Source organism: Myxine glutinosa, chromosome 5 (genome assembly GCF_964187855.1).
Source record: "Myxine glutinosa chromosome 5, kmMyxGlut1.1, whole genome shotgun sequence".
NCBI classification, from domain to species: Eukaryota; Metazoa; Chordata; class Myxini; order Myxiniformes; family Myxinidae; genus Myxine; species Myxine glutinosa.
The window spans coordinates 98,071,103-98,095,364 of record NC_136265.1 but is presented as its reverse complement, the minus strand read 5'-3'; the positions used below and the strand labels follow the sequence as shown (position 1 = coordinate 98,095,364).

Sequence of the window (24,262 nt, the reverse complement as noted above, 5' to 3'; positions counted from 1 at the left end):
GCCTCTTACGACATGCAGGGATACGGTGTACCTATTCTAACCAGGGTACACACCGGGATAAAGCTTTGTAGTCCATTGTATAATTTAAATAAACATAAATGCAAATTTCGCAAGTGGAAAAAGTAAGTGCACCCTTGGCTCTTATAGGTGGTATTGCCCCCTTTGGCAGAAACAACAAGTAGGCGTTTCTTATAACTGTCTACCAGTCTCTGACATCGACTGGGAGAAATTTTTGCCCACTCCTACATGCAGAATTCTTTCAGCTGTGCGATGTTTGAGGGGTTTCTTGCTTGCACAGCTCGTTTCAAATCCCCGCCACAACATCTCGATGGGATTTAGATCCGGGCTTTGACTTGGCCATTCCAGAGCCCTCCATTTCTTTATTTTCAGCCATTCCTTGGTAGATTTACTGGTAAGTTTAGGGTCATTGTCATGTTGCAAGGTCCACCTTTGGTTGAGCTTCAACTTTCCGACAGATGGCCTCACATTATCCTCAAGCACCCTCTGGTACAATGAAGAATTCATACTGGATTCTGTGATAGTGAGCTGCCCAGGCCCTGATGCAGCAAAGCTGCCCCAAACCATAATATTTCCACCACCATGCTTTACAGTTGGTATCATGTTCTTGTGGTCAAATGCTGTCTTTGGTTTTCGCCAAACATGTCTTCTGTTACTGTGGCCAAATAGCCCTACCTTTGACTCATCTGTCCAGAGCACATTGTTCCAGAAGTGCTGGTCTTTGCCTAGATGTTCATTGGCAAACTTTAGTCTTGCGCTGATGTTCTTTCTGGACAGCAAAGGTTTCCTCCTGGCACACCTCCCATGTAGATCAAATTTGTGCAGCCTCTTTCTAATGGTAGACTCGTGCACTTTGACATCCACAGTGGCAAGAGCTACCTGCAGGTCCCGTGATGACATTCTGGGGTTCTTTGAGACCTCTTTCAGCATCTTGCGGTCTGCTCTCGGGCTGAACGTCCTGGGGTGGCCTTGCCTGAACAAGTTGGCAGTTGTTTGGAATCTTCTCCACTTGTAGATGATCTTCCGGACAGTCGAATGATTGATTTCAAATTGTTTGGAGATCTTTTTAAATCCCTTCCCAGACTCATAGATATCTCTAACCTTCTTTCTGAAGGCCTCAGAGAGCTCTTTTGATCTCGGCATGGTGACGCCACACACTTCAACAACAAAGAGCAAACCAAACTAAATGTTTGAGGTTTAAATAAGATAGGTTCCTCCAAGATCCTCTCTGATGATGTTCTAATCATTTGCACCTGAGCTGGTGCACCTGATTCAAATTTTAGGTATTTGAAGTCATGATAAATGTAGGGGTGTACTTACTTTTTCCACATGCAAAATTTGCATTTATGTTTATTTAAATTATACAATGGACGACAAAATGTAAATGTTTCATGATATTTGTTATATTATATCACCTTTATCTATCAATATTGTTGAAATGAAGATCAAATAGCTGCATGTTGAAATATGTTGAAAAAGTCAAAACTTTACATGGGGTGTACTTACTTTTTCACTTGACTGTATGTCATCATAAAGCTGCTCAAATATAAATCCATCATTAATTGCAAAGAAATCATCAATAAACCTGAAGATGTTTCCACATCTTCGTGCAGTTGTTAATTTATTCCTGCACATGTTCTGGACCCAATCAAACTCGTACATGTGCAGAAGCAAATTTGCAAAGAAAGGGGCTGGATCTGAGCCCATGGGTATGCTCACTGTCTGCTGGAGTATCTTGGGATCTGAACCCATGGGTATGCCCACTGTCTGCTGGAGTATCTTGTTGCCAAATGTAAAGAAACTGTTGTTTAGCAGAAATCGAATACTTTCTTGGAGTTTGCTTTTTGAAAAAACTGGAAGAATATTGATTATCCTTTACAGACCAGTGTGCTCTATTTTGATACACATTAATGTATACTTTATTACCTCCTGCAAATGCTTTATCTATTGCTCTGTCCAATGCGGTTACTAGCGTGGCATGTGGAATGTTTGTGTACAATGTGGAAAAATCAAAAGTTGAAAGACATATTGCCTTACCCTTGTTATTAATGTTATGGATACTGTCGATTACCGGTTTGGAATTATCAATGATGCAGAATTTCTTCATACCAGGATAAAACTTCACTTTTTCATGGTCGTTTTTTAAACATTTATAGATTCGTTTCATTGCCGCTGTCATACTGCCCGACAAAGGTTTCAAACTACATTCTCTACTTGCGATGATGAACCTCATCTTACAAAGGAGTTTGTGCATTTTTGGGATCCAGTAAATGAATGGTAATTTACAGTGTTTATCCGGAACTAACAGTCTTCTCACCGTTGAGTGATTTGTATGGTGTTGTATCAAGTCTGTTTTGTTATCGTTATTTATTTTGTAGGTCTTTGAAATTCCTGTGTCTCGGCCCAATTCTTCCAAAAGTGTTTGAATATAGAATGTTTTACATACAAATGCAATATTATTATTTGCTTCGTCAATTGGAACAATAACATATTGTGTTTGAAGCTGCCTTAAGCAATCACGTGCCTCTGGATTATTGATTCGAACTTTCTTTTCAAATCAATAATTCTCCTTTTCACATGTTTCTCTACCTCCTCTCTACTACATAATAAAGCCATTTGTGTGTTTGGTACTTTATGTTTATCAATTTGTTCTCTCATCCATTCACCCAGTCCCATCATTGGAAGTTCCATTGCTTTATTCCAGTTTATTTTCTCTATAATTTGGTCCTTTTGTAAGTAATGCACGTAATCTTTTATCTTTCACTATTCTGAGATCACCTGTGATGACGTGTTTATGATGTGGATCTTTGAATGCGGAATGTTCACAATTCCAATGATGTGTGTTATTTAACCATTCCTCTAAGTCTATAGATTGAACAGTGTCCTTGGAGTTGAAGATCTTTCCCCAAATTGAATTTCCTAAAGTGTACACAACTCTTGGTCGCTCTCTCTGTTGTATTGTTTCTGGAAGTTTACTTCACACTTCCTTTTGTTGAAGTATTTTCTCGATATTTATCATTTCCACCCCTTTGTTATCAAACATAATTTTGACGATATCATTGTCTTTTCTGCGATTCACTTTTTTAGGTTTTAGTCAGGTTCATTATGTTTTTTCGTTCAAAATCATGGTAGATTAGCAAACCTATACATTTTTGGAAACGTTATTACATGGAAAATCTGAAAATCAATGTTTACATTTGCGGTGTTTACATTTGCGGATTTTCAAAATGGCCGCCATAAAAATACATATTTTGCTCTATTTCTGCCTCTAATTACCCTAAAAACTTTTAAAAATATACTAAGCCTATGTTTTCAGGTACGAGGAATCCATTGGTGACAGACTTCAGACATAATCAGACAGTGATGACGAACTCTAAATGGCATATTCTGTAATCATGTATATTTGATGCCATTGACTGCATGTGTGCATATGATTTTGCGTACTGCCTGTGTATGTTTGGTGATATGAATTATTGTGACACATTTTGATGTTATTAACTGCCTGTACAAAATGATAACATGTATTTGATTATGCAACTTATCGCGTATATAAAGACAGTATTTTGCAATTCAAAACCTTTGATTCGTATCTTACCATTCCCCATAGCACTAATTTGATACTTTCATTGGATTCCTTGTCCCTGAAAATATAGGTTCAGTATATTTTTTAAAGTTTTTATGCCTTCATAAATGTTTAAATGCCTTCAGTCTGTACATGTGATAAATAATTAAATCTGCACATTCGAAGCCTCTTCTTCTTCACGCAATAACAACTTCTCGCTTCCAGACCGTACATCCAATCATCTTGAAATTTTGCACACTTGTTTCATTTTATGACTTCTCCTATAGTATGAAGTTTCACGTCGATCAATAAAGCGATGCAAGAGATATCCATTTTTAAAAATATTTTCGTTGAATTAACTATATCTGCCAAACCACATGACGTAACGCAAATTGCAAAAGGACATTTTAGTGGACTGACATGCTGAACAGATCTATGAAGTTTCCCCTCGATTGGATCAAAAATGAGGGAGGAGCTAGGTTTTAAAGGTTCATGCTTAAAAACGTGTTTTCCCGGTGTACTGTTTCCCGGTGTGTACCCTGGTTAGAATAGGTACACCGTATCCCTGCGTGTCGTAAGAGGCGACAAAGAGGGTTGGCGTCAGGAAGGGCATCCAGCGATAAAAATATTGCCTCAAAAAAGAGAACCATGACAATTACAACTACATATGGACAGGGTACAGCCCGAAGTGGAGATCGGTTTCTGAGGTTTGGGACATGGAATGTCGGGACAATGACAGGGAGATCAGGAGAAGTGGTGGAAGTATTGGTCAGAAGAAGAGTGGACATAAGTTGTGTGCAAGAGACGAGATGGAAGGGAAATGGTGTGAGAATGTTGAAGGGTAGGCAGGGACAGAAATACAAGTTTGTGTGGCAAGGGTGTCCGGAGGGCTTGAAAGGTGTTGGTGTCCTGTTTTTTGAGGAGTTTGTAGATCGGGTGGTGAGTGTGATTGGAGTGAGTGATAGGTTGATGATGGTGAAAATGATGATTGGAAAGCTCTTGGTGAACGTCATCTCGGGATATGCTCCGCAGGTTGGTCGGAGCGATGAAGAGAAGAACAAGTTCTGGTGTGCGATAGAGAAGCTGATGGAAAACGTGAAAGATGAGGAAGTTGTTGTGGAAGGAGGAGACCTAAATGGGCATGTGGGAAGGAGTATGGACGGTTTTGAGGGAGTTCATGGGGGTTACGGATATGGTGTGAGAAATGTATAAGGTGAAAGGATTTTGGAGTTTGCTGATGGAGCTGATTTTTGATTTGTAATACTCAGTTCCAGAAAGGGGATAATAAGCTTGTTACATACACGTCAGGTGGGTCGACGACAACCGTTGACTATCTGATGGTGCGTAGGCGAGATAGGGGGCACCTCCGGGACACAAAGGTGATCCCGGGGGAGGAGGCTGTTTCACAGCACCACTTGGTTGTCTGCGACATAAGGGTGAAAGGTGCGAGGAGAGCTCGGCGGGTGAAGTACCAACCGAGAATGAAGGTGAGGAGGTTGAAAGAGGTGACAGTAAGGGATGCATTAAAAGAGAGGCTGAGTAGGGTAGAGGATGATGTGGTTGAGCTTGAACGTGGTTGGATGTCAATGAAAGATAGTCTGTTGGGAGCCGTTGGTGAGGTATGTGGATGGACAAAAGGACCACCGAGGCACTCGGAAACATGGTGGTGGGATGATGAAGTTGAAAGAAGATCGACGAGAAGAGGAAGAAGTTCAAGGAGTGGCAGAAGGCGGAGGGTACGGGAGCAGAAAAAGCAGAGCATGAAAGTTATAAGGCAGCCAAGCAGGCTGCAAAGAAAGAGGTAGCAAAGGCGCAGGAAGCATGCAGGAAAATGGTCGGAGAACGCTTGGATTCGGAAGAGGGTCAGAGAGCGGTATTCAGGATTGCAAAGCAGACAGCGAAAGAGAGGTGTGATGTGATGGGGGTGAGTTGCTTGAAGGATGAAGTGGGACAAATCGTTGTGGACCCAGACGGAATTAAAGGAAGATGGAAAATATATATGGAAATGCTGTTGAATACAGAGAACGAATGGGATGGCAACATAGAGAGTAACCCAGTTTTAGGACCGGCAGAGAAGATAACTGAGAAGGACGTTGAGGAAGCGATAAAAGCAATGAAGAGTAGAAAAGCGGGAGGGCTGGCGGGAGTAGTGGGAGATATGTTGAAGGCAGCAGGAAGTTGGGGCGTGAAGAGAATGACAGAGATCTGTAATCTGGTGGTGAAAGAAGGCCGCATTCCAATGGATTGGGAACTGAGTACCCTCGTCCCTCTATACAAGGGCAAAGGTGACCCTCTGGAGTGTGGCTCGTACCAAGCGATAAAGTTATTGGAGCATTGAATGAAGGTATTGGAAAGGGTGTTGGAGAGGAGGATAAGGAAGAAGGTGAAGATCAACAAAATGCAGTTTGGATTTATGCCAGGAAGAGGAATGATAGACGCACTTTTCATTGTGAGGCAGTTGCAGGAGAAGTACATGGAGAAGAGGAAGAAGTTGTTTCTTGGGTTTGTTGATCTGGAGAAAGCATTCGATCAGGTTCCACGCAAAGTATTGACATGGGCATTGAGGAAGTTAGGAGTGGAGGAATGGTTGATCAGAGTAGTGATGGCAATGTACAAAAGAGCGCGCACAGCTGTAAGGACGAAGGACGGGAACAGTGGTGAGTTTGAGGTGAAGGTGGGAGTGTATCAGGGGTCGGTACCAAGTCCACTACTATTTGTAGCTGTGATGGAGGTGCTGGCTCAGAACGTAAAGGAGGGTTTACCATGGGAGTTGTTGTATGCAGATGATCTGGTGTTGATTGCGGAAAGTATGGATGGACTGAAGGAAAAGATGAACACGTGGAAGGAATGTATGGAGACAAAAGGTCTGAAGGTGAATATCGGAAAGACAAAGGTGATGGCAAGTGGTAAAGCATGTGGTGAGGTGGAAAGAACTGGGAAGTGGCCCTGTGCTGTGTGTAGGAAGGGTGTCGGAGTGAACTCCATTCAATGTACAATGTGCGCTGAGTGGGTTCATCAAAAATGTAGTGGTCTGAGAGCGTCATTAACCAGTGTGGCAGCTCCATTCAAATGTAAGGTGTGCACAGAGGGAGCTGCAGATGGAGGAAATGTTGAGTTGGATCTTGGAGAAGGCGTGAAGCTGGAAGGTGTGAAAACATTTTGCTACCTCGGAGACATGCTGAATGGAGAAGGTGGATCAGACCCGGCAACGGTTGCTCGAGTGAGATGTGCATGGAAGAAGTTTCAGGAACTGAGTGGCATGCTGATGATGAGGGGAGTGTCGTTGAAGCTGAAGGGAAAGGTGTATGCTGCATGTGTGAGAAGTGTTATGATTTATGGGAGCGAGACATGGGTAATGAACGTAGAGCAGCAACGAAGGTTGGAAAGGGTGGAAATGCGAATGGTTCGACGGATGTGCGGAGTGTCGTTGAGAGAGAGGAAGACAAATGATGAATTGCGAAAGATGATGGGAATAGAGCCTGTGATTGATGCTGTGAAGAGGAACAGGTTGAGATGGTTTGGTCATGTGTTGAGGAAGGATGAAAGTGACTGGTTGAGAAGAGTGATGGAAATGAATGTAGAAGGAAGTAGAGGACGGGGAAGACCGAGAAAGACTTGGCTGAAGATGGTGGAAGAAGAAATGCGGGCAAGGGGGTTAACAAGGAGAGATGCAGAAAATAGGGCAAAATGGAGAAGATTGTCATGGGGACCGCAAGGCTAACCCCCGCTCTTGCAGGGAAAATGGCCTTTAAAATGCATGTTGTTGTTGTTGTTGTTGTTGTTGATTTGTACCCTTGCGCCCTTGCCCCCCCCCCCCCCCCCCGATAATCTCTGCTTTGTCTGCCTTCCCACTCATGGACCATGGTCTTTTGTCCGAGGGGAGTGTGTAGGTGTCCGGAATCTTGCTGCCTGCACCTTTGCTGCCTGCCTGCCTGCACCAGTACACCCTATGGACCACACGTTCTGTGGCCTGGCACATATGGACCACACGTTCTGTGGCCTGGCACCTATGGAGCACACGCGCTGTGGCCTGGCACCTCTGTTGGGACAACCCATTGCTGGAAGCGGTGTCTGGCTTGCGGACCACTGTTTTAAGTGGCATCTATGCCCAGCAGTGGACCACCTGAGTTGGCCCTGCTGGCCATACAAATAATAAAATGCGGACGCCGTGTGTGCCCTTTTTATTAAATAATCATCAAGCAAGAAGACACCCAGAAACATCGGCCCAGCAGAGAACAGAAGAAGAAGACACCATTTATTATTATTAAAATGTGTTTTGTGCCTTTTTCATGGATGGTGCTTTTATGGTGCTTGTTGGTGCATTTTTCTTATTATGGTGCATTCATTTAATGGGTACATATGGTATGGTGTATCGGTGCAGTACATGGCAATGGCATTTTCCCCTTCTCAAAACATCTTCTCTTTTCCCCACAAAAGACAGGTCCTGGGTGACAGTGTAAATAATTAGTGTATTGTAAATAATGCTCCCCACCGGTTAAATGTTTAGTTTGAGAATAATTCCGTAATTCGGTGAATTGTGGGCATGAGTAGGTTAGATAGGAGGCAACGCAGCAGGTGGGACATATCTGGTGTTAAAACTGTCGCACTCAGGGTGAGGTTAAAAGTAGAGGGTAACCACACCTAAGTGTCACACTAAGTTAAAAGATAGCCCTTTTGTTTCAGCTCGGGCCGAGCCTGGAAAAAGGGGGGGAGGGGTGGGGGGTGCAGTGTTGCGGTTTTAGAACCCACACTTGTATATAAACTCTTGTAAATATCCCATTATTAAAAGGTTAAAGGTTGCACCCCTAGTTAGTCCACAAGCAACACGGAGGCCACCATAGAATCTCAGTTATTTCATTATTATGTGTTTTAGATAAGGCCGTGTTTCCAATCGTTGAATCTGCGTTGCGTCGATAAAATAAGAGTAGGTCCCCATTCCGTCCATTTTGCGACCTCCCTCTCCAAGCGACGCCATTACGCGCCCCTACAGTCGGTGCCTTTGCGTTCGCTCAAGAGCCGCCATAAGCCATGCAGTCAGGGCCGAGGAAAAAGGGGGCGGAACGCCAAGAAGAAGGTGTGGCATGTCAACCAGCCGTCAAAGGCGTGGCCGGTAAGCCCTCACCAGCCAACCAGGGCTGATGTAACATCACCGACAGGCGCGGCTTTGAGGCCCGCGTAGTGATCGCGTGGCGCATTATATAAGCGCGAACGCAAAGCCCTTTGACGGACTTGGTCGGGAGAGTGCATTGCAAAGGGACTACCTGTTGGGAGCGCTGGTTGCTTCAAAAGACTGATATGGAGCGCACATTTGGGAGAGGATTCGCTCGCTGGCGCTGATAAGAGAACTTGGGAGAGGTGGCGTGTAGCACGAGTGTGCACAAATTATGTACGCTGAAGGACACCAGCTTCCCCCCCCCCCCCCCCCCCCCACTATATGTAAGGTCCGGTCGCGTTCCAAGATACGCGGAGCTGCCTGCCGGGTTTCGCCCGCTGGTCTGGAGCCTCACCTGGAGCCTGGATCTCATCACCGGACACCCTACCTGACCACCTACCAGCTACAATCCCCATGTGAGTGTGTATGTTTGTCTGGGGTCCTCAGTTAAGACTGCAATAAGACTGCCCTGTGTCCTCCTGCTTCTTCTTCTTCCTCTCTTGTACATCCTTTCGTTTCCTCTTCTCTTGTATATTTGTGAATAAACCCATCTTTGCTCTTCCTCCCTTCTGGTTTCCTCTCCATCCGATCGCATCCATCCTTTCTTCCATTGGGTAAACGTGACATGATCGAAACCGCTCAGAATCGGGTTTAGTCTCATTGTTAACAGCTCGGATCGCGGATTGCTAACCACTCGGCATTTTCCATCACATCCGTGGTTCAAGCGGGAGTTATTCCCTCGTTTCTGGCTGGCGTTAGTACTTAGGTAGCAGCGAATCCCTAGGCCTCGCAAACCCTACCTAATGCCGTGGCGGGAAGGACGGTATAGCTTCCAGGACTCGGGACGGCCAGCGAAAAAGACAAGGGGATTAATCCCCCCCTTGATAAGGGGAGCGCCGACCCCCGAGATCCGTAACAATATATATATATATATATATATATATAAGATTAAAAACACCTCACAGCCTCAAAACACTAAATTAAAAAAACACTTCAAAGCCACGATACCCTTCAGTTTCATCGTATACCCTTCAGGGTAACAAATGGAGTCTCGTGCAACCAACAAGCCATCAATGAGATGGTATCTCGATATAATCTCAGACACCTTTGTTTACGACTTTACGTGTTTGAGGTCACAGTATGTGAACGAACACAGAATGAGCACGACAATAACTTGAAACGATTCATGGAAGTAAGTAGCTCGCAAGTACAAACTCACTCAATGCTGACAAATGCACGTTCTCGGCTAAAACTATCAATCTCTTGGGATATACCATTTCAGACAGCTCGATTCGCGATGACGGGTCCTGTTTGCAACTGCTATCAGAAATGCCACCTCCTCCTGATGTAGCCGCGCCGAGACGAACTCTGGGGCTGTTCGCTCATTGTTCCAAATGGATCCCGAAGTATTCCGAGAAAATTCGTCCTCTCGTTGAACGCAAAAATTTTCCGCTGTCTTCAGCTGCCAGAATGGCTTTTCACAATTTCATTAAGGATATTGCTCAAGCGGTGGCAATATCAATTGATAACAGTGTGCCCTTCGTTGTTGAGACTGATGCCTCAGAGTACGCAATCGCGGCTACCTTGAATCTGTCGGGCCGACCCGTGGCCTTCTTCTCCAGAACGTTATCACACAGTGAGAGGTGCCACTCGTCTGTTGAGAAAGAGGCCTTTGCCATCGTGGAGGCCTTGCGTTAATGGAACCACTTTCTCCTCGGGAAACATTTTCATTTGATCACAGACCAGCGATCTGTGGCTTTTATGTTCGAGGATCAACATTCCCAGAAAATAAAAAATGGAAAAAAACAAATTAAAAAATAAAAAATAAAATAAAATCGCTAAGCGGCACAATGATCTTGCGGAATTTGGCTACAACATCGTATATCGCCCTGGCAAGGACAATGTAGCTGATGATGCATTTTCTCATGCTTTCTGTGGAACCGTGGGATCCGAGAGGGGATTGCAGGAGCTGCATGACTCGCTTTGTCATCGGTAATCACTCGCATGGCGCATTTTGTTTGATGTCGAAATCTTCCTCATTCGGGTTGAGGAAAGCGGAGGGGAGGGGAATAGGGGGGAGGGGGGAAGGGGGTTGGGAGGGGGGGGAAAGGGGAGGGGAGGAGGAGTGGGGGGAAAGGGGAGGGGAGGGGGAGGGGGGAAATGGGAGGGGAGGGGGAGGGGGGAAAGGGGGAGGGGAGGGGGAGGGGGGAAATGGGAGGGAGGGGGAGGGGGGAAAGGGGAGGGGAGGGGGGAAAGGGGAGGGGAGGGGGAGAGGGGAAAGGGGAGGGGAGGGGGAGGGGGACGGGAGGGGGAGGGGGAAAGGGGAGGGGAGGGGGAGGGGGAAAGGGCAAGGGAGGGGCAGGGGGGGAAAGGGGGAGGGGGGATAGGGGAGGGGGGAAGGTGAGGGGAGGGGGGAAGGGGAGCAAAGGGGGAGAAGGGGAGGGGAGGGGGAAACAGGAGAGGAAGGGGTTCATACATATGATGGTGGGTGAATGTGGCGTTCATCACGTTTTTGAGTCGCCTGTGATGCCGATCAGGAAGAAGAAGAAGCCATACTACCAACTTCGCTCACTTCCGGATTTGTTCGATTTATTTGTATTCAAATGTCTGGTGATTTTTTTTGTATTTATTTATGCGACTGTGTACTTGTATATAAATGTCATTAATTTTAAAAAGGCGTAGGCACGATCAAGCGATTAAAAACAAGTACAAAAAGTTTTAATTAAAACAAAAGCCGCGTCGATGTTACACAATGCCTAGATGCAGCTGTGCCTATAACGTCGATGTTATAGGCACAGGACATTACTATTGATTCGATTACTTGATGTTATTTTTGTGCAAAGTGAAAATATATCTCGGCAATTTCCCGTGTGTGGCGACGAATTTTTAATATATCTCGGCATTTTCCCGTCTGTTATTTCAGGCGGTGTATGACTGACCATGCCGCGATTTAAAATATATATATCTCGGCAATTTCCCATGTGTTGCGACACGTGAACGAAGCTATGCTCCTCTCGCCACATTATTGTGACGACGTATAAATTAAATATTTCATCGTGACGATTGTCATCAAATGGACGAATTTTTAATATATCTCGGCATTTTCCCGTCTGTTATTTCGGGCGGAGTATGACTGACCATGCCGCGATTTAAAAAAAAAATATCTCAATGGACTTGAAGTTACAGGCCTTTGAGAATTCATTTCGTTCTATAAAGGGCAACTTTCATCGGATTTTCTTCCGGTTTTTTTTCAACCGAGTCTAAAACTATGTTATCGACTGTGAAAAATGAAATGATATATCGAATTTGATTTGAAATAAAACTGTGTGAGAGAGGAAGACACCACGGCCTACAAAACAAGCCTCAAAGCTATGCGAGTTAATAAAATGGTGGATATTTGTTTATATGAAGCCTCTCTCACAATGGGTGGAGCTATGGTTCCCAGAATGGGTGGAGCTTTGAGGTTTTGTCTTCTCTGCAAGAACAAGAAGAAGAAGAAGAAGAAGAAGAAGAACAGCAGAGGGCACTCTATGACCAGTGTCTTGCGACGCGGCTAAAAAAAAAAAAAAAATCCAAAAAAACGACTTTTTTCTTTTGTCATAGATTTTTATTTTTTATTTTTTGTTTTTTTTGCCAGATGGCAAACACTCCAGGCACTCACTGATGAACCTCTGAAAGTTTGATGAAGATCCGTTCAGCCATCTCTGAGAAAAATGGCAACACAGACAGACACACACAGACATCGCTCTTATACAGTATATTCGTGTTTAGTTTGACTGATTTGCCACCAGGAGAAGGGACATTTTCCAGCAGGAAGATTGTGGCGATTGTGAAGAAGAAGAGCAATTGAAGGTATCGACCTCCAGGGACTTGCGTCTATTTAAGTTCTTGCTGTGCGGATGTTCGTACGAGACTTGTCCTGCTGTGAGCTGAAGCCAGACAATGGTTCATGCTGGTAAGATTGAGATAGTACTCTGCGAGATGGCATTTTTTTTTTTTTTTGTTGTATACAAGATCGAGGCTCGTGAAAGAGCTAGCAGTAATCACACAAAAAGACAAACCGACACACAAAACACAAAAAACAAGGGGAGCGGCAGTCAAGATGGGGAGAGAGGGGGAAGGACACAAACACAACATTTGAGAGCAGGGACATCGGGAGGACTTGGCTGGAGGTGGGAGAGGAATAAAACATATGAACACTGCAAGGACTCTGGGGTGAATTACCGGGGTAGAAAAGATCAAGGTTTTCGATGGGGGAAGATAAGAGATGGTGGTGAACAGCTGTTTTAAAGACCTGGAGGGAGGAGTGGGATTGAAGGGAGTGGGGGAGTTTGTTCCAGAGGTGGGAGAAAAGGGGAATGAAAGAGTGAAGGTGAGCAGAGAGCCTAGACTTTGGCAGTTTAATCATAAGAGGGTTGCAGGCAGATCTTGTGCGACCTGAAGGAATATTGGGGGACAGAGCACAGAGAGAGCTGGGGGAGCAAGGCCAGAGAGGAGTCGGTAGAAGACAGAAAGACCACCAACCTGCCTGCGGTGAGTGAGTGAAAGGCCCTCGGAGTTGACTACATCGCAGGAGATTCCAATGATTCTGAAAGCTTTGGCCTCAACAGCGTGAAGCCGAGCAAGGTGTGAGGCAGGAGCACCAGCCCAGAGGGGGGAACAGTATTCCATTGAGCTGCGGATGAAAGCCTTGTATGTGGTGAGGAGCTCAGGTGTGCCAAGGAAGGACTTCGCACGACGGAGGATGCCCAGTCGGCGACTGGCTTTGGAGGCCAGCTTGGAAATGTGGTTTTCCCAAGAAAGATCATGGCAGATAGTAGGACCCGAAAGCTTGAGCGACAGAACTTCTTGGAGAGGATTGTTGAGAAAGTAGATGGGAGGGTTGTCCAGTCGGTCCTTTCGGAGAGATTGTAAGAGTGTGAGATTTGTCAGGATTGAAAGACATGTTCCACTTGTTTGACCAGTCTGTGATTTTGTCCAGGTCTGCAGAGAGTGAGGAGGCTGCAGACTGCCGATCTGAGGGATGAGGAATGGAGCGGCAGATAGTGGAGTCATCAGCAAAGAGATAGAGAGGATTTTCCAGAGAGTCGGAGAGGTCATTGATGAAGACCAGAAATAGCACAGGGCCCAGAACACTACCTTGGGGAACTCCAGCCAGAACAGGAAGGGGAGATGAGAGAAATCCATTCAGGGCCACACGTTGCCTACGACCAGAGAGGAAATCCACAAGCCATGAGTGGAGATTTCCCTGAATACCATAGGAGCTGAGTTTGGTGAGCAGAGCTGGGTGCCAGACCGTATCGAAGGCACATGATATGTCAAGTGAGACAGCTCTGATTTCCTGTTTGGCATTGAGGACCTCCATCCATTGTTGAGACAGCAGAAGCAACATGTCCAGAGTATAATTGACCTGGTCTGAATCCAAATTGATGATCAGAGATCAAGCCATTGGAGAAGTGGAAGGATTTGATATCTGAAGCAATGATGGATTCCATGACTTTGCTGATAATTGGGAGCAGACTGATTGGTCTGTAGTTGCAAGGATCTGTTTTTGCACCTTTTTTGTGTAAAGCGGCAATGTTTGCTGATTTCCAAGATGCTGGCAGATGACCTTGAGCAAAAGAGAGGGTGAAAAGAACAGAGGGAGGGTGAGATAGAGCGGCAGAGCAGGATTTTAGGACCCGAGGGCTGATGCCATCTGGTCCAGATGCAGAATCAGAGTCGAGGTTTGATAAAAACTTCTCCACCTTGTCAGGAGAGAAGGACACAGAGTCCAGGAGCAGTTGGGTTCGACTGGGAAAGGTGGGAACAGAGAGAGATGGGTTTGGACACAAGATTTTGAGGCAAACACAGAGTTGAGGCATTCGGCTTTGTCACGTGCGGTGTCAACTGTGTAGCCATTTGAGGTAAGGGAGGGGATGGAGGGGGAACAAACACCAGAAACGGATTTGACCAGACGCCACCAGGATTTGGAGGAAGGAGACAGGTTGAGAGTTCAATCTTGAGTGTGGAGAGATAGTGCTTCCTGGCACTCCTGAGGGTAGAAACACACTTGTTTCGAGCTTGGTGGAAGGAACTGAGATTGCCTTCAGTTGGATTTGCCTTCCAAGACGCAAAGGCAAGTTGTTTCAGGGCAACTGCCTCACCACAAGATTCAGTGTACCATGGACGGGAGGAAGGGTAAGACAACTGAAGACGAGATGGGATAAATCTGTGCATGAGAGAGAGCAGTTTGCTTTGGAAGAATTCCCAGGAAGAATTGATGTCAGAGGCATTAGAGATGGGAGACCAGTCCAGTTGATTGATGGCTGCTTGCAGACCGTGCCAGTCGGCGTGAGTGAAATGCCAGACTCGTCGGCGCTGAGGAGGCTCTCTGAGAATGCCCAGTGAGATGTCCACTTTAACAAGCACATGATCAGAAGAACCGATTGGAGCAGAAGAAGAGCAGCAGACATTTGCAGGGAAGTTAGTCATAACCAAGTCCAGAAGAGAAGATACTCCATTGACTGAGATCCGGGTCGGAAATTGACAGATTGTGTCAGTCCCAATGAGTCGCAGAAGTCCTTTGCTGAGGTGCCATGGCTGGTGAGAGATGAACCCACACCCAGCCAGCTGGCATGATGACAGTTGAAGTCGCCACATATGAGGAAGAGAGAGTTTGGATGAGTTGATAGAAGTTGGTCCATGTTGTCCGTCAGAGAAATGTAAATGGAGTCATCACTGTTTGGAGGACGGTACAGAACACATATGAACAAAAGGTGGGAGCGGAGAGGAAGCCATAGCCAGAGGTACTCCTGTGGGTGGGGTGGAGAGAGGGCAGTGCAGGGAGAGTGAGGAAGAGAGTTTTTGATAAAGATAGCCACCCCACCACCAGGACGAGGATCAGGTCTGTCGTACCGGAGGAGGGAGTAACCAGGAAGAGATATTGTTACGGACACGACTTAGATGTTGCTTGACCGAGCGGAATGGCCGCCGTGTTCGCACAAGTTACCCGATTACACTCGAACGTTGGCCGAATCGCGCTATGCTAAATCAATGAAGGAAAGGACACAACGGCTGGGTTAAATGACACGACACCAGGGGTACAGTTCTCAAGACCTCCGGAGGAGGATATAATATGGGTTATGCAGAACGTTTAGATTACACGGCACAGAGGTACAGCACAGTAAGATGGGCACTTATACACGGTCTTATCTTATTCCCGACAGACCACAGACAAACGGGACAAGACTGACTCACACAGGGATTGATGGCAAGGAAGGGCAGGCAGTCGATAGCTCAAGGTGCACCTTGGCTCAGGGGCAGAATCGACCCGGTCCGGTCCAGAGATGCGGGTAGGTATCGTCGCGCTGGAGGTGGCGTCCGTTTCTCTTCAAGCTCAGGCGCATCTGACGTCACCTCCGTCTTCCTGCGCATGCCCCGCGGGGAGTGACACGCCCTCGGCTCGTTAGCTCCGCCCCAGATGGAATCGGTCCGCCGCTTCTTATTGGGTGCGGGGGGTTACCGGGCTCCGCCCTTGACGAGGAGCTGACAGTGAGCCCCTGCGTGGTAACCCCGTCGGAGCACATGGTCAATGGCGGCTAACCAAGCCGGAGTGAGGACGCACACTCCCTGTGCCGCCGCCGCGCCGCCCCCGCTGTTGTTGTTGTTGGTGTTGTTGTTCCATGAGGAAGAGATGCGGGGAGGTATTGGGAGGTCCTAAACTTACTAATGGTGCCATACAATCACATTCTGGTGCAACGAAGAGTCAGAATTAATGGAAACGAGTCCTTAACTGACATAGACTAAGAATAACTAGCAAGATGTCCTATAGTTGTCTACGTGAGATGCGGTGAGCCTGGGCACGACATTTAATGGGGGAAAAAGGGGAAGGTCGGTTCTACAGAGTGTTGTTTACAGACAATGGGACTAGGGAATGGGGGATTGGGGATAGTTGGGGAGTATTGGGGAAATAGGGGAATATTTACAAGCGGATATGGATGGAGGCCAAATCCCATATCCGCAACAATATTAAGGAATCAGAGACATCTTGAAGGAGGAAAGTTTCTGTTAAGCAGATCAAGTCTGGATTTTCAGAAGCAACCTGAATGGAGAGATCAATCAGGATTGAGTGAAGGCCCCGGATGTTTGAGGTCCATACCGTTAGTGAGGAGAGAGGGGGAGCATCGGGTGCAGGACAGGGGAGGGGAGGGGTAGGGTCAGATGAAGGGTGAGAGGGGGATGTAGGAAGAGCAGTTGATAGTGTGTCAGAGATTACAGAAGAGTTACAAGAAAGGGAAGGATGAGGAGGACGAAAGGTTTGATGGTGATGGAATGAGGCACAGTGAGAGTTTGTTTGAGGGGGGGCAGAGGAAAGTAAAAGGTTGGGGGAGGTGGAGGTGTGACATAGGAGGGAGAGGAAGTGGGGAGGAGGCAGCTTTGAGAAGGAGGTGGGAGGAGGGAGAATTTGGGAGGGATGGTTGGGGAGGAGATTTGGAGGGGAGGTGCAAGGGGGGAGTTTAGAAAGTGGATGATTAATGAAAGATGAACATATCTAACAAATTGGGTTTGTTGTGATTTTCAAGTTAGCGATTCGTTTAAGAACGATGGAGGAGGGATGGAATGAATGAGAATTTAGAGCATGGAGTGATTTGGAATCATGAGATTGAATATTTTTTTGAAATGGAATGAGTTGAAGAGGAAATTGAAAGGAGCCTTTTAAATAAGAAGAAAAACAGCGTGTTGTAATAAACCACTGAATAAAACACTGAAGGGGATAGTTGAAACATATTTAAACAGAACAGTGAAGAACAATCTTAAATTCACAAAAATACCAATGGGGAGAGGAAGCCTAGAGCGACGACCACGAGTCACTTGAACAGGGCAAAAGGTGGAAGGCAAGGGGAAAATGGGGGCAGGGCGAGACAGCGCACGTGGGCAGAGGCAAAAGCACACGAGGAGAAAGGGAAATAAAAGTTTTTTTTTGTTTGTTTTTGGGGGGTGGGGGGGGGTGTGGGGGTTACAACGTTAGACAAATAGTCGATGTTTGGTGAAACTTGGTGGAGAAGGGGAAATCAAAAAAGCTAGCAAAACAGCGAAGGAAGGAACAACCTTCGACGGGGGAAACCTGAGGCTGCAAGGCCTTGCTCGCGACACGGCAAACAAACGATTAATTTATGAAGGATAAACACCGAGAAACTTCCAAGGGGGACACTATAAGTTCACACACCGAACGATAAATACAGTTTCGACAAAATACAATTGTGAACAGACTTGACTTTGAAAAACGTGGAGACCGTGTGGACCGTCGAAAACCCCTGCCACCGTCTCCAAGATCTCGCGAGATCTCCTTGATTGTATTACCTCGCTTAATGTACATAATCTGTTTGTGTTAATATATTCTTGTTGTATTTGTATTCCTTTCTTAGATCCTGCTTGATTCAAGTTTAATAAAGCCTGATATTGATCAAAAGGCTTTTCCATCATTCATTACATTGATAACGATGACGTCATTGGTGCCATAATTATGACATCATAATTCGACAGGGGCAACGCTCAGTCTGATCAGTTTTAAATTTATTGAGCATGATCTATGCAACAATTCGATGAGAGAATATAAATTTATGATGTCATTGCTCACGTGGTCTGGCAGCCATGTTGGGTCCAAGAAAGAAAAAAAACCAGAAAAAAACAGAACAGTTGCCTCGCAACAAGTTGGCTGCGCAGGGTTAGTATTTTATGAATACCATCTAGTTTCCTAAAGCAATTAAATAATGACGTCATGTTTTTGTTTTTCTTCACACCAGAGTTCATCATCAAACTGTTCAAATCAAAATGTATGGACATTGACAGAAACCTTCATGGGGATGGTTCTTGAGGAAACGAGCTTCGGCATCAATGGGTTCGGGTCGGTCCAAGTGAACATCAATGTCGTGCTCAGTTTTCACTTCCACAAATAATGCTGAAAAAAGTAAGATTTATTAAATGCAGGCACTCTTGTGTCACATGCAGAGCTGTTGCAAAAAAGATAAATATTGCATCAAAATCATTAAAATCATGACAAAAAAATTAAAATAATAAAAACCTCCATCAAAACATTGAAATCTTCCTTGAAGAAAAAAAAAAAAAAACCACCTTTAGAGGCCATTTTTCCCCGCAAGCGGGGGTTGGCCTTTTTCGGGAACTGTGGTTGTTGTTGTTTTTCGGTCCCCTTTTTGAAGCAATGTTTTACGGCCGAATGCCCTTCCTGACGCCAACCCTTTTTGCCGCCTTTTACGACAAGCAGGGAATTACCAGTGAACTGGTACTCAATTTGCCGACCTCGGAAGGATGACAGGCTGAGTCAACCCCCCTGGCGTTAATTCAGCGATTGACCGGGATTCGAACCCAGGCTCCTAGGATCCTAAGCCGGCACCCTAGCCGCTAGCTATCTTCCTTGAAGAAATCTATCCTATCTTGAATTCCTATTCCTATCTTGAAATCTTCCTTGAAGAGAAAATAAAAAATTCCCATCATGCATAAGAACAGGATCATGTGTTGTCTTTGTGCCAAGTATGAACAAAATCGGTCCATACATCTCCGATATGGTTGTGGACGGACGGACGAGACCCAATCCATAAACCCCAGTATTGGACAAAAGTCCATTGGGATCTATAATAACAGGTGTCAAATGAAAACCTCAGAATTGATGATTGTACAAATAGAGAATAATAGGATATAACAAGGTATATTAATTATTGTTGGTTAAAATATTTCATTTAATAATGAAGGGGATAATTGATGTTTGAGAAATTGATTTACCATCGTGGCTATTTCTTAAAGCAATTAAAGGAGAACGGACACGACCAAAACAACTTTGCAGATTTCGAAACATAAACATAATGTTGCGAATATGGAATTTGGCCTCCATATCCGCTTGTAAATATTCCCCTATTTTCTCCAATACTCCCCAACTTTCCCCAATCCCCCATTCCCTAGTCCCATTGCATGTAAACAACAATCAGTAGAGCTGACCTTCCCCTTATTCCCCCATTAAATGTCGTGCCCAGGTCCACCGCACCACACGTAGACAACTTTCGGACATCTTCCTAGTTATTCTTAATCTATGTCAGTTAAGGCCTCGTTTCCATTAATTATGACTCTTCGTTGCACCAGAATGTGATTATATGGCATCAGTAGTGAGTTTAGGACCTTTCCCATACCTCCTCCCATCTTCTTCCCCAAACAACAACAATAACAACAACTACAACAACAATTACAACTACAACTACGACTACAACAACAGAGGGGCGGGGAGTGTGCGTCCTCACACCGGCTCGGTTACCCGCCATGACCATGCGCTCCACGGCGTTACCCCGAAGGGGCTGGCTGTCAGCTCCTCGTCAGGGGCGGAGCCAGTAACCCCCCCACGCACCCAATGAGAAGCAACGTGCCGATTCCATCTGGGGCGGAGCTAACGAGCCGAGGGCGTGTCACTCCCCGCCGGATATACGCGGCCCCGCGCCGGATGTGACGTGAGATGCGCCTCAGCTTGGAGAGAGAAGCCACCGCCACCCCCAGCGCGACGATACCTCCCCGCATCTTTGGACCGGACCGGACCGTACTGTACCCTGCCCCGAGCCCAGGAGGACCTGGAGCCATCGATACCCGCTTTCCTGCCATCAACCCCCGTGTGAGTCAGCCGTTGTCCCGTTTGTCTGTCGTCTGTCCGGGGTTAATATAAGAGTGTGTCTAAGTGCCTGTCTTTCTGTGATTATACCTCTAGCCCCTGTAATCTGACCTTTCCGTACGAATATAATCTCCTCCGGAGGTCTTGAGAATTGAAACATTGGTGTCGTATTGTGTTATTGTAATCCAGCCGGGTGTCTTCTTTTTCTTATTGAGCCAGCATCGCGCGACTAGTCAACGTTCGGGCACAATCGGGTAACTTGTGCAGACGTGGTCATACCATAAAACCGCTCGGTAAATAACATCCAAGCCACGTCTGTAACAATTGGTGTCGAGGAGTGGAATTCGAACCCGGGACTAAATTTATTAGGCCCAAATTGGTAACAAGTAGAATCGATTCGGAGCGCGTTTCCCGCGCGAAATTATAACGGCGAAATTTGAATTTGTTTTACGAAAATAAAATAAAAAACCGAATTTTGAAAGTCGCGCTATGGCGGGTCAAGACAGCTGGGGTCCGGTAAAGGAGAGTGAGGTAGGGTCGGTCCAGGACCAAATTGAGGGACAAGAGGAGAGCGAAGCAGTGAGGGCGGCAGGTTCGCAAAATAGCGCCGTCACGCACGAAGTAGCGGGCGCGCAAAATGGCGCCTCGCAAGAGCGCGTGGTAGCCGAGGCCGCTGTATCAACGGGCTTTAACATGCAGCCGATTGACATACAGGCCCTCATTGCGCAGCTACAGGCAGCTGTACAGATGAGTATGGGGAGCCAAATTGAGCGATTGGGGAACCGGATGGATGCTCAGAGTGAGCAAATGAGGGTTAATAGTGAGCGATTAGAGGGCCAAATGGGGGTAATGGGAAACCAAATGGGGGTAATGGGAAACCAAATGGGGGTAATGAGGGACGAAGCGAGGGGTACCGGTGAGGGGTTAGACAACGGGATAAAAGAAGTAAAACATGGGTTAACGGGGGTAGAAAACAGAATGGCCGCTCAAGAGAATCAAATGGAAGGGATGCAAAAAGGGTTAGAGGGGTTAGAAAACAGTATGGAAGGCAAATTGAGGGATATGAGGGACCAAGCGGAAAGGGAAGTTAACCAAATGGGGCAGCAGATAGAGGGGGTCAGAATGGGGGTAGAAGCCAAACTGGATGCTCACAGGGAGGAAATGGAGCAGATGAGGGTGGCATCTGGGCAGGAGATGCAAGTGATGGGAGAAGAGATCAGAAGAGGAGTGAGTGAGGAGGTCGGAGGAGTGCGCGAGGAGGTGAGGCACTGTGAGGAGCACATGGAGGAGGTGAGAAAGGGGACTGTAAAGTTACAAGGGGGCATAGAGGACCTGACGCAGGAGGTGGAGCAGCTGACGGTGGGACAGACGGAGTTAGTGGAGCAGGTTCAAAGGAACACTGCGGTATTAGGAGGGTTGAAAGCGACACAAAACGACATAAAAAACGACTTGATAGCGACAAAGAGGGAATGTCAGATGGTACGTGAGGGACTGACAACGAGGTTGGACGAGGTGATAGAGGTAATGGAGACGAAGGACCAGCAGGTGAGGACGCACCTGGAAACGGTCAAGGTAGCCTTAGAGGATGAGCTTGAGGAGACGTACCGGGGAATAAAAGAGGTGAAGCACAAATTAGAAGAAGTGGAAGAAGGGATGAGCGAAATTAAGAAGCGACGGAGAGGGGATAAGAAAGAGATAAAAGAGGAGATAAAAGAATTGGTCCAAAGTCTGTGTTTGGATCGTGATGATGTGCTCATTAACCGGATGAGGGATTCGCAGGTGATGGAGGAGAAGCGAAGAGGAAGAGGACCCGGTGTAAGTGGTGACCAATATGGTCGTGCGTATGATGCGCCAGGGGATTTAAGAAGCTTGGGGGTCGAAATAGACCCGGGTGTTCGTGAGAGGCCACTGGTGAAGTGTGTGACAGGTCTGGTGTGCGAAAGAGGAGGTGTGCGAGAAAGTCCGACTCTGGGGTGTGTGAGGAAAAAGTGTGTGCCAAGGAGTGAGGGTGTTGGCGAGAATGAGTCGGTCGTAGCGCGTGTGCGAGGGAGCACATGGAAGCGTGCTGTGGTGAGTGTTACAGAGGGTGTGACGGGAGAGTGTGCGCGAGGAAGGTGTGTGACGGACAGGTGCATGGGGAAAGAGTGCGCTGTCAAAGGCAAGGAAGAATGCACACCTGTGGTGAGTGTTACAGAGGGTGTAACGGGAGAGTGTGAGCGAGAAAGGTGTGTGACGGACAGGTGCATGGGGAAAGAGTGCGCTGTCAGAAGTAAGGAAGAGTGTCCACCTGTGGTGAGTGTTACAGAGGGTGTAACGGGAGAGTGTGCGCGAGAAAGGGGTGTGACCGACAGGTGCATGAGGAAAGAGTGCGCTGTCAGAAGTAAGGAAGAGTGTCCACCTGTGGTGAGTGTTACAGAGGGTGTAACGGGAGAGTGTGCGCGAGAAAGGTGTGTGATGGACAGGTACATGAGGAAAGATTGCGCTGTCAAGAGGAAGGGTGAGTGCGCTGTCAGGAATGGAGGTGAGAGTAGTGAGAGTGACATGGAGCGTGAGTTAGTTGTGACAGGTGAGCGAGGATGTACACCTGGGATGGAAGGATGCACACCTGGAATGGTAGAGCGTGAGTGGGAATGCACGCTGGAGTTGGTGGTGAGGCACATGGTTGGGTGTGCGAATGAGGGCACACCTGTGATTGTCACAGAGGAGGTGACCGAGGAGGGGGCGCGAAGAGGTGTTTTGGTGAGGTGTGCGACCAACGAATGTGTGCCAAAGTGTTCGGTGGTCAGGTGTGTGACCAAGGCTGTGAGTGGAATGAGGGTACCTGGGTGTGTAAGGAAAGGTACGAGGAGCATGGGCACAGCTGGATGTGTGAGCAAGGAACGGGCTGCGGGGTGTAAGCGTCCAGGTGAAGCATCGACGTTACACGGGTTAGAGGTGAGAGCGACTTTTAGCCGAAGCAGGCCCTCGGTGCGTGCCGGGCCTCGCTTTGAACGGCCGCGTCCAGGCTCCACTAGGCGGAGCTGGCAGCCCGATAGGAAGGGTCGTCATGGCGACCACTTTTTGTTGAGGCGTGCCGGCAGGTCGAGATCGGGACATTGGATGGCTCCACGCCGAGGTGATGCGTGGGATCTCGGCCCGGGTAAGCCCCCGTCCCTGCACCGAGTGCCGGACGCATCCAGCCGCTGGCACAAAACAACCAGCATCCATTGCTTGGCTTTACGAAGCCGGGCTTTGGACAGGGGTTGGCGCACCGAGAGGTATTAGTGAGTCGACTGGGTGATGAGGTTAGTGTTTTGGACCCAAAATTAGAGAAAAACAAAATTTGATGATTGGCAAGGGATTGGCAGTAGTGATTGGCAGATGATGGGCAGTGATTGGCAAATTTTTGATTTGTTGAAATTTGATGTGCAAAAATTGGTAGTGAGAGACCCCCGATGTGGTGGGATGGCAAATCCACCATCCTTCCCATGTGGTGGGGCAAAGGAGCAATAGCTTATGGGGTGTATGGCAGTGAAAACTAGCCCGGGTGGGTTAGGATATTGTGTGTAGGGATCTAGAGAAGATGACCTTAGGTAACGTTAAGGTTAGTTAGTGACTGATACCTGTAGTGGGGACGCAGGTAGATTAGTGTGGATGATAATGACGTGGGAGCGCAATAGTTTAAAGGGACGACTGGGAAGCGCAAGTTTCAGAAGGGAGTAGTTAGCTGAGATGATGCCGTGTGTGTGAGGATGGAACAGGTGTGATTGCACAGGTGTGCAATTGGACAGGTGTGTGGAGCAGTGTATGAGTCGTGAGTGTGTGGATCAGCGCGAATGCGCTTGGGGAGAGAAGGGTGCAGGTGGCACCAAGTGTGAGAGCACAGGTGTGCAAGTACAGGTGT

At 46.9% G+C, this 24,262-nt stretch overlaps 1 protein-coding gene across 1 annotated transcript in view; it reads right to left on the bottom strand.

Moving 5' to 3' along the window:
• The window catches only part of LOC137410976 (uncharacterized), a 405,982-nt gene that overhangs the window by 126,924 nt on the left and 254,796 nt on the right, over positions 1-24,262 (bottom strand). Inside the window, exon 8 of the mRNA XM_078778383.1 lies at positions 18,568-18,672. Within this exon, the coding sequence (XP_078634509.1) occupies positions 18,568-18,672 (105 nt within the window). The remainder of the gene's footprint in view (positions 1-18,567; positions 18,673-24,262) is intronic.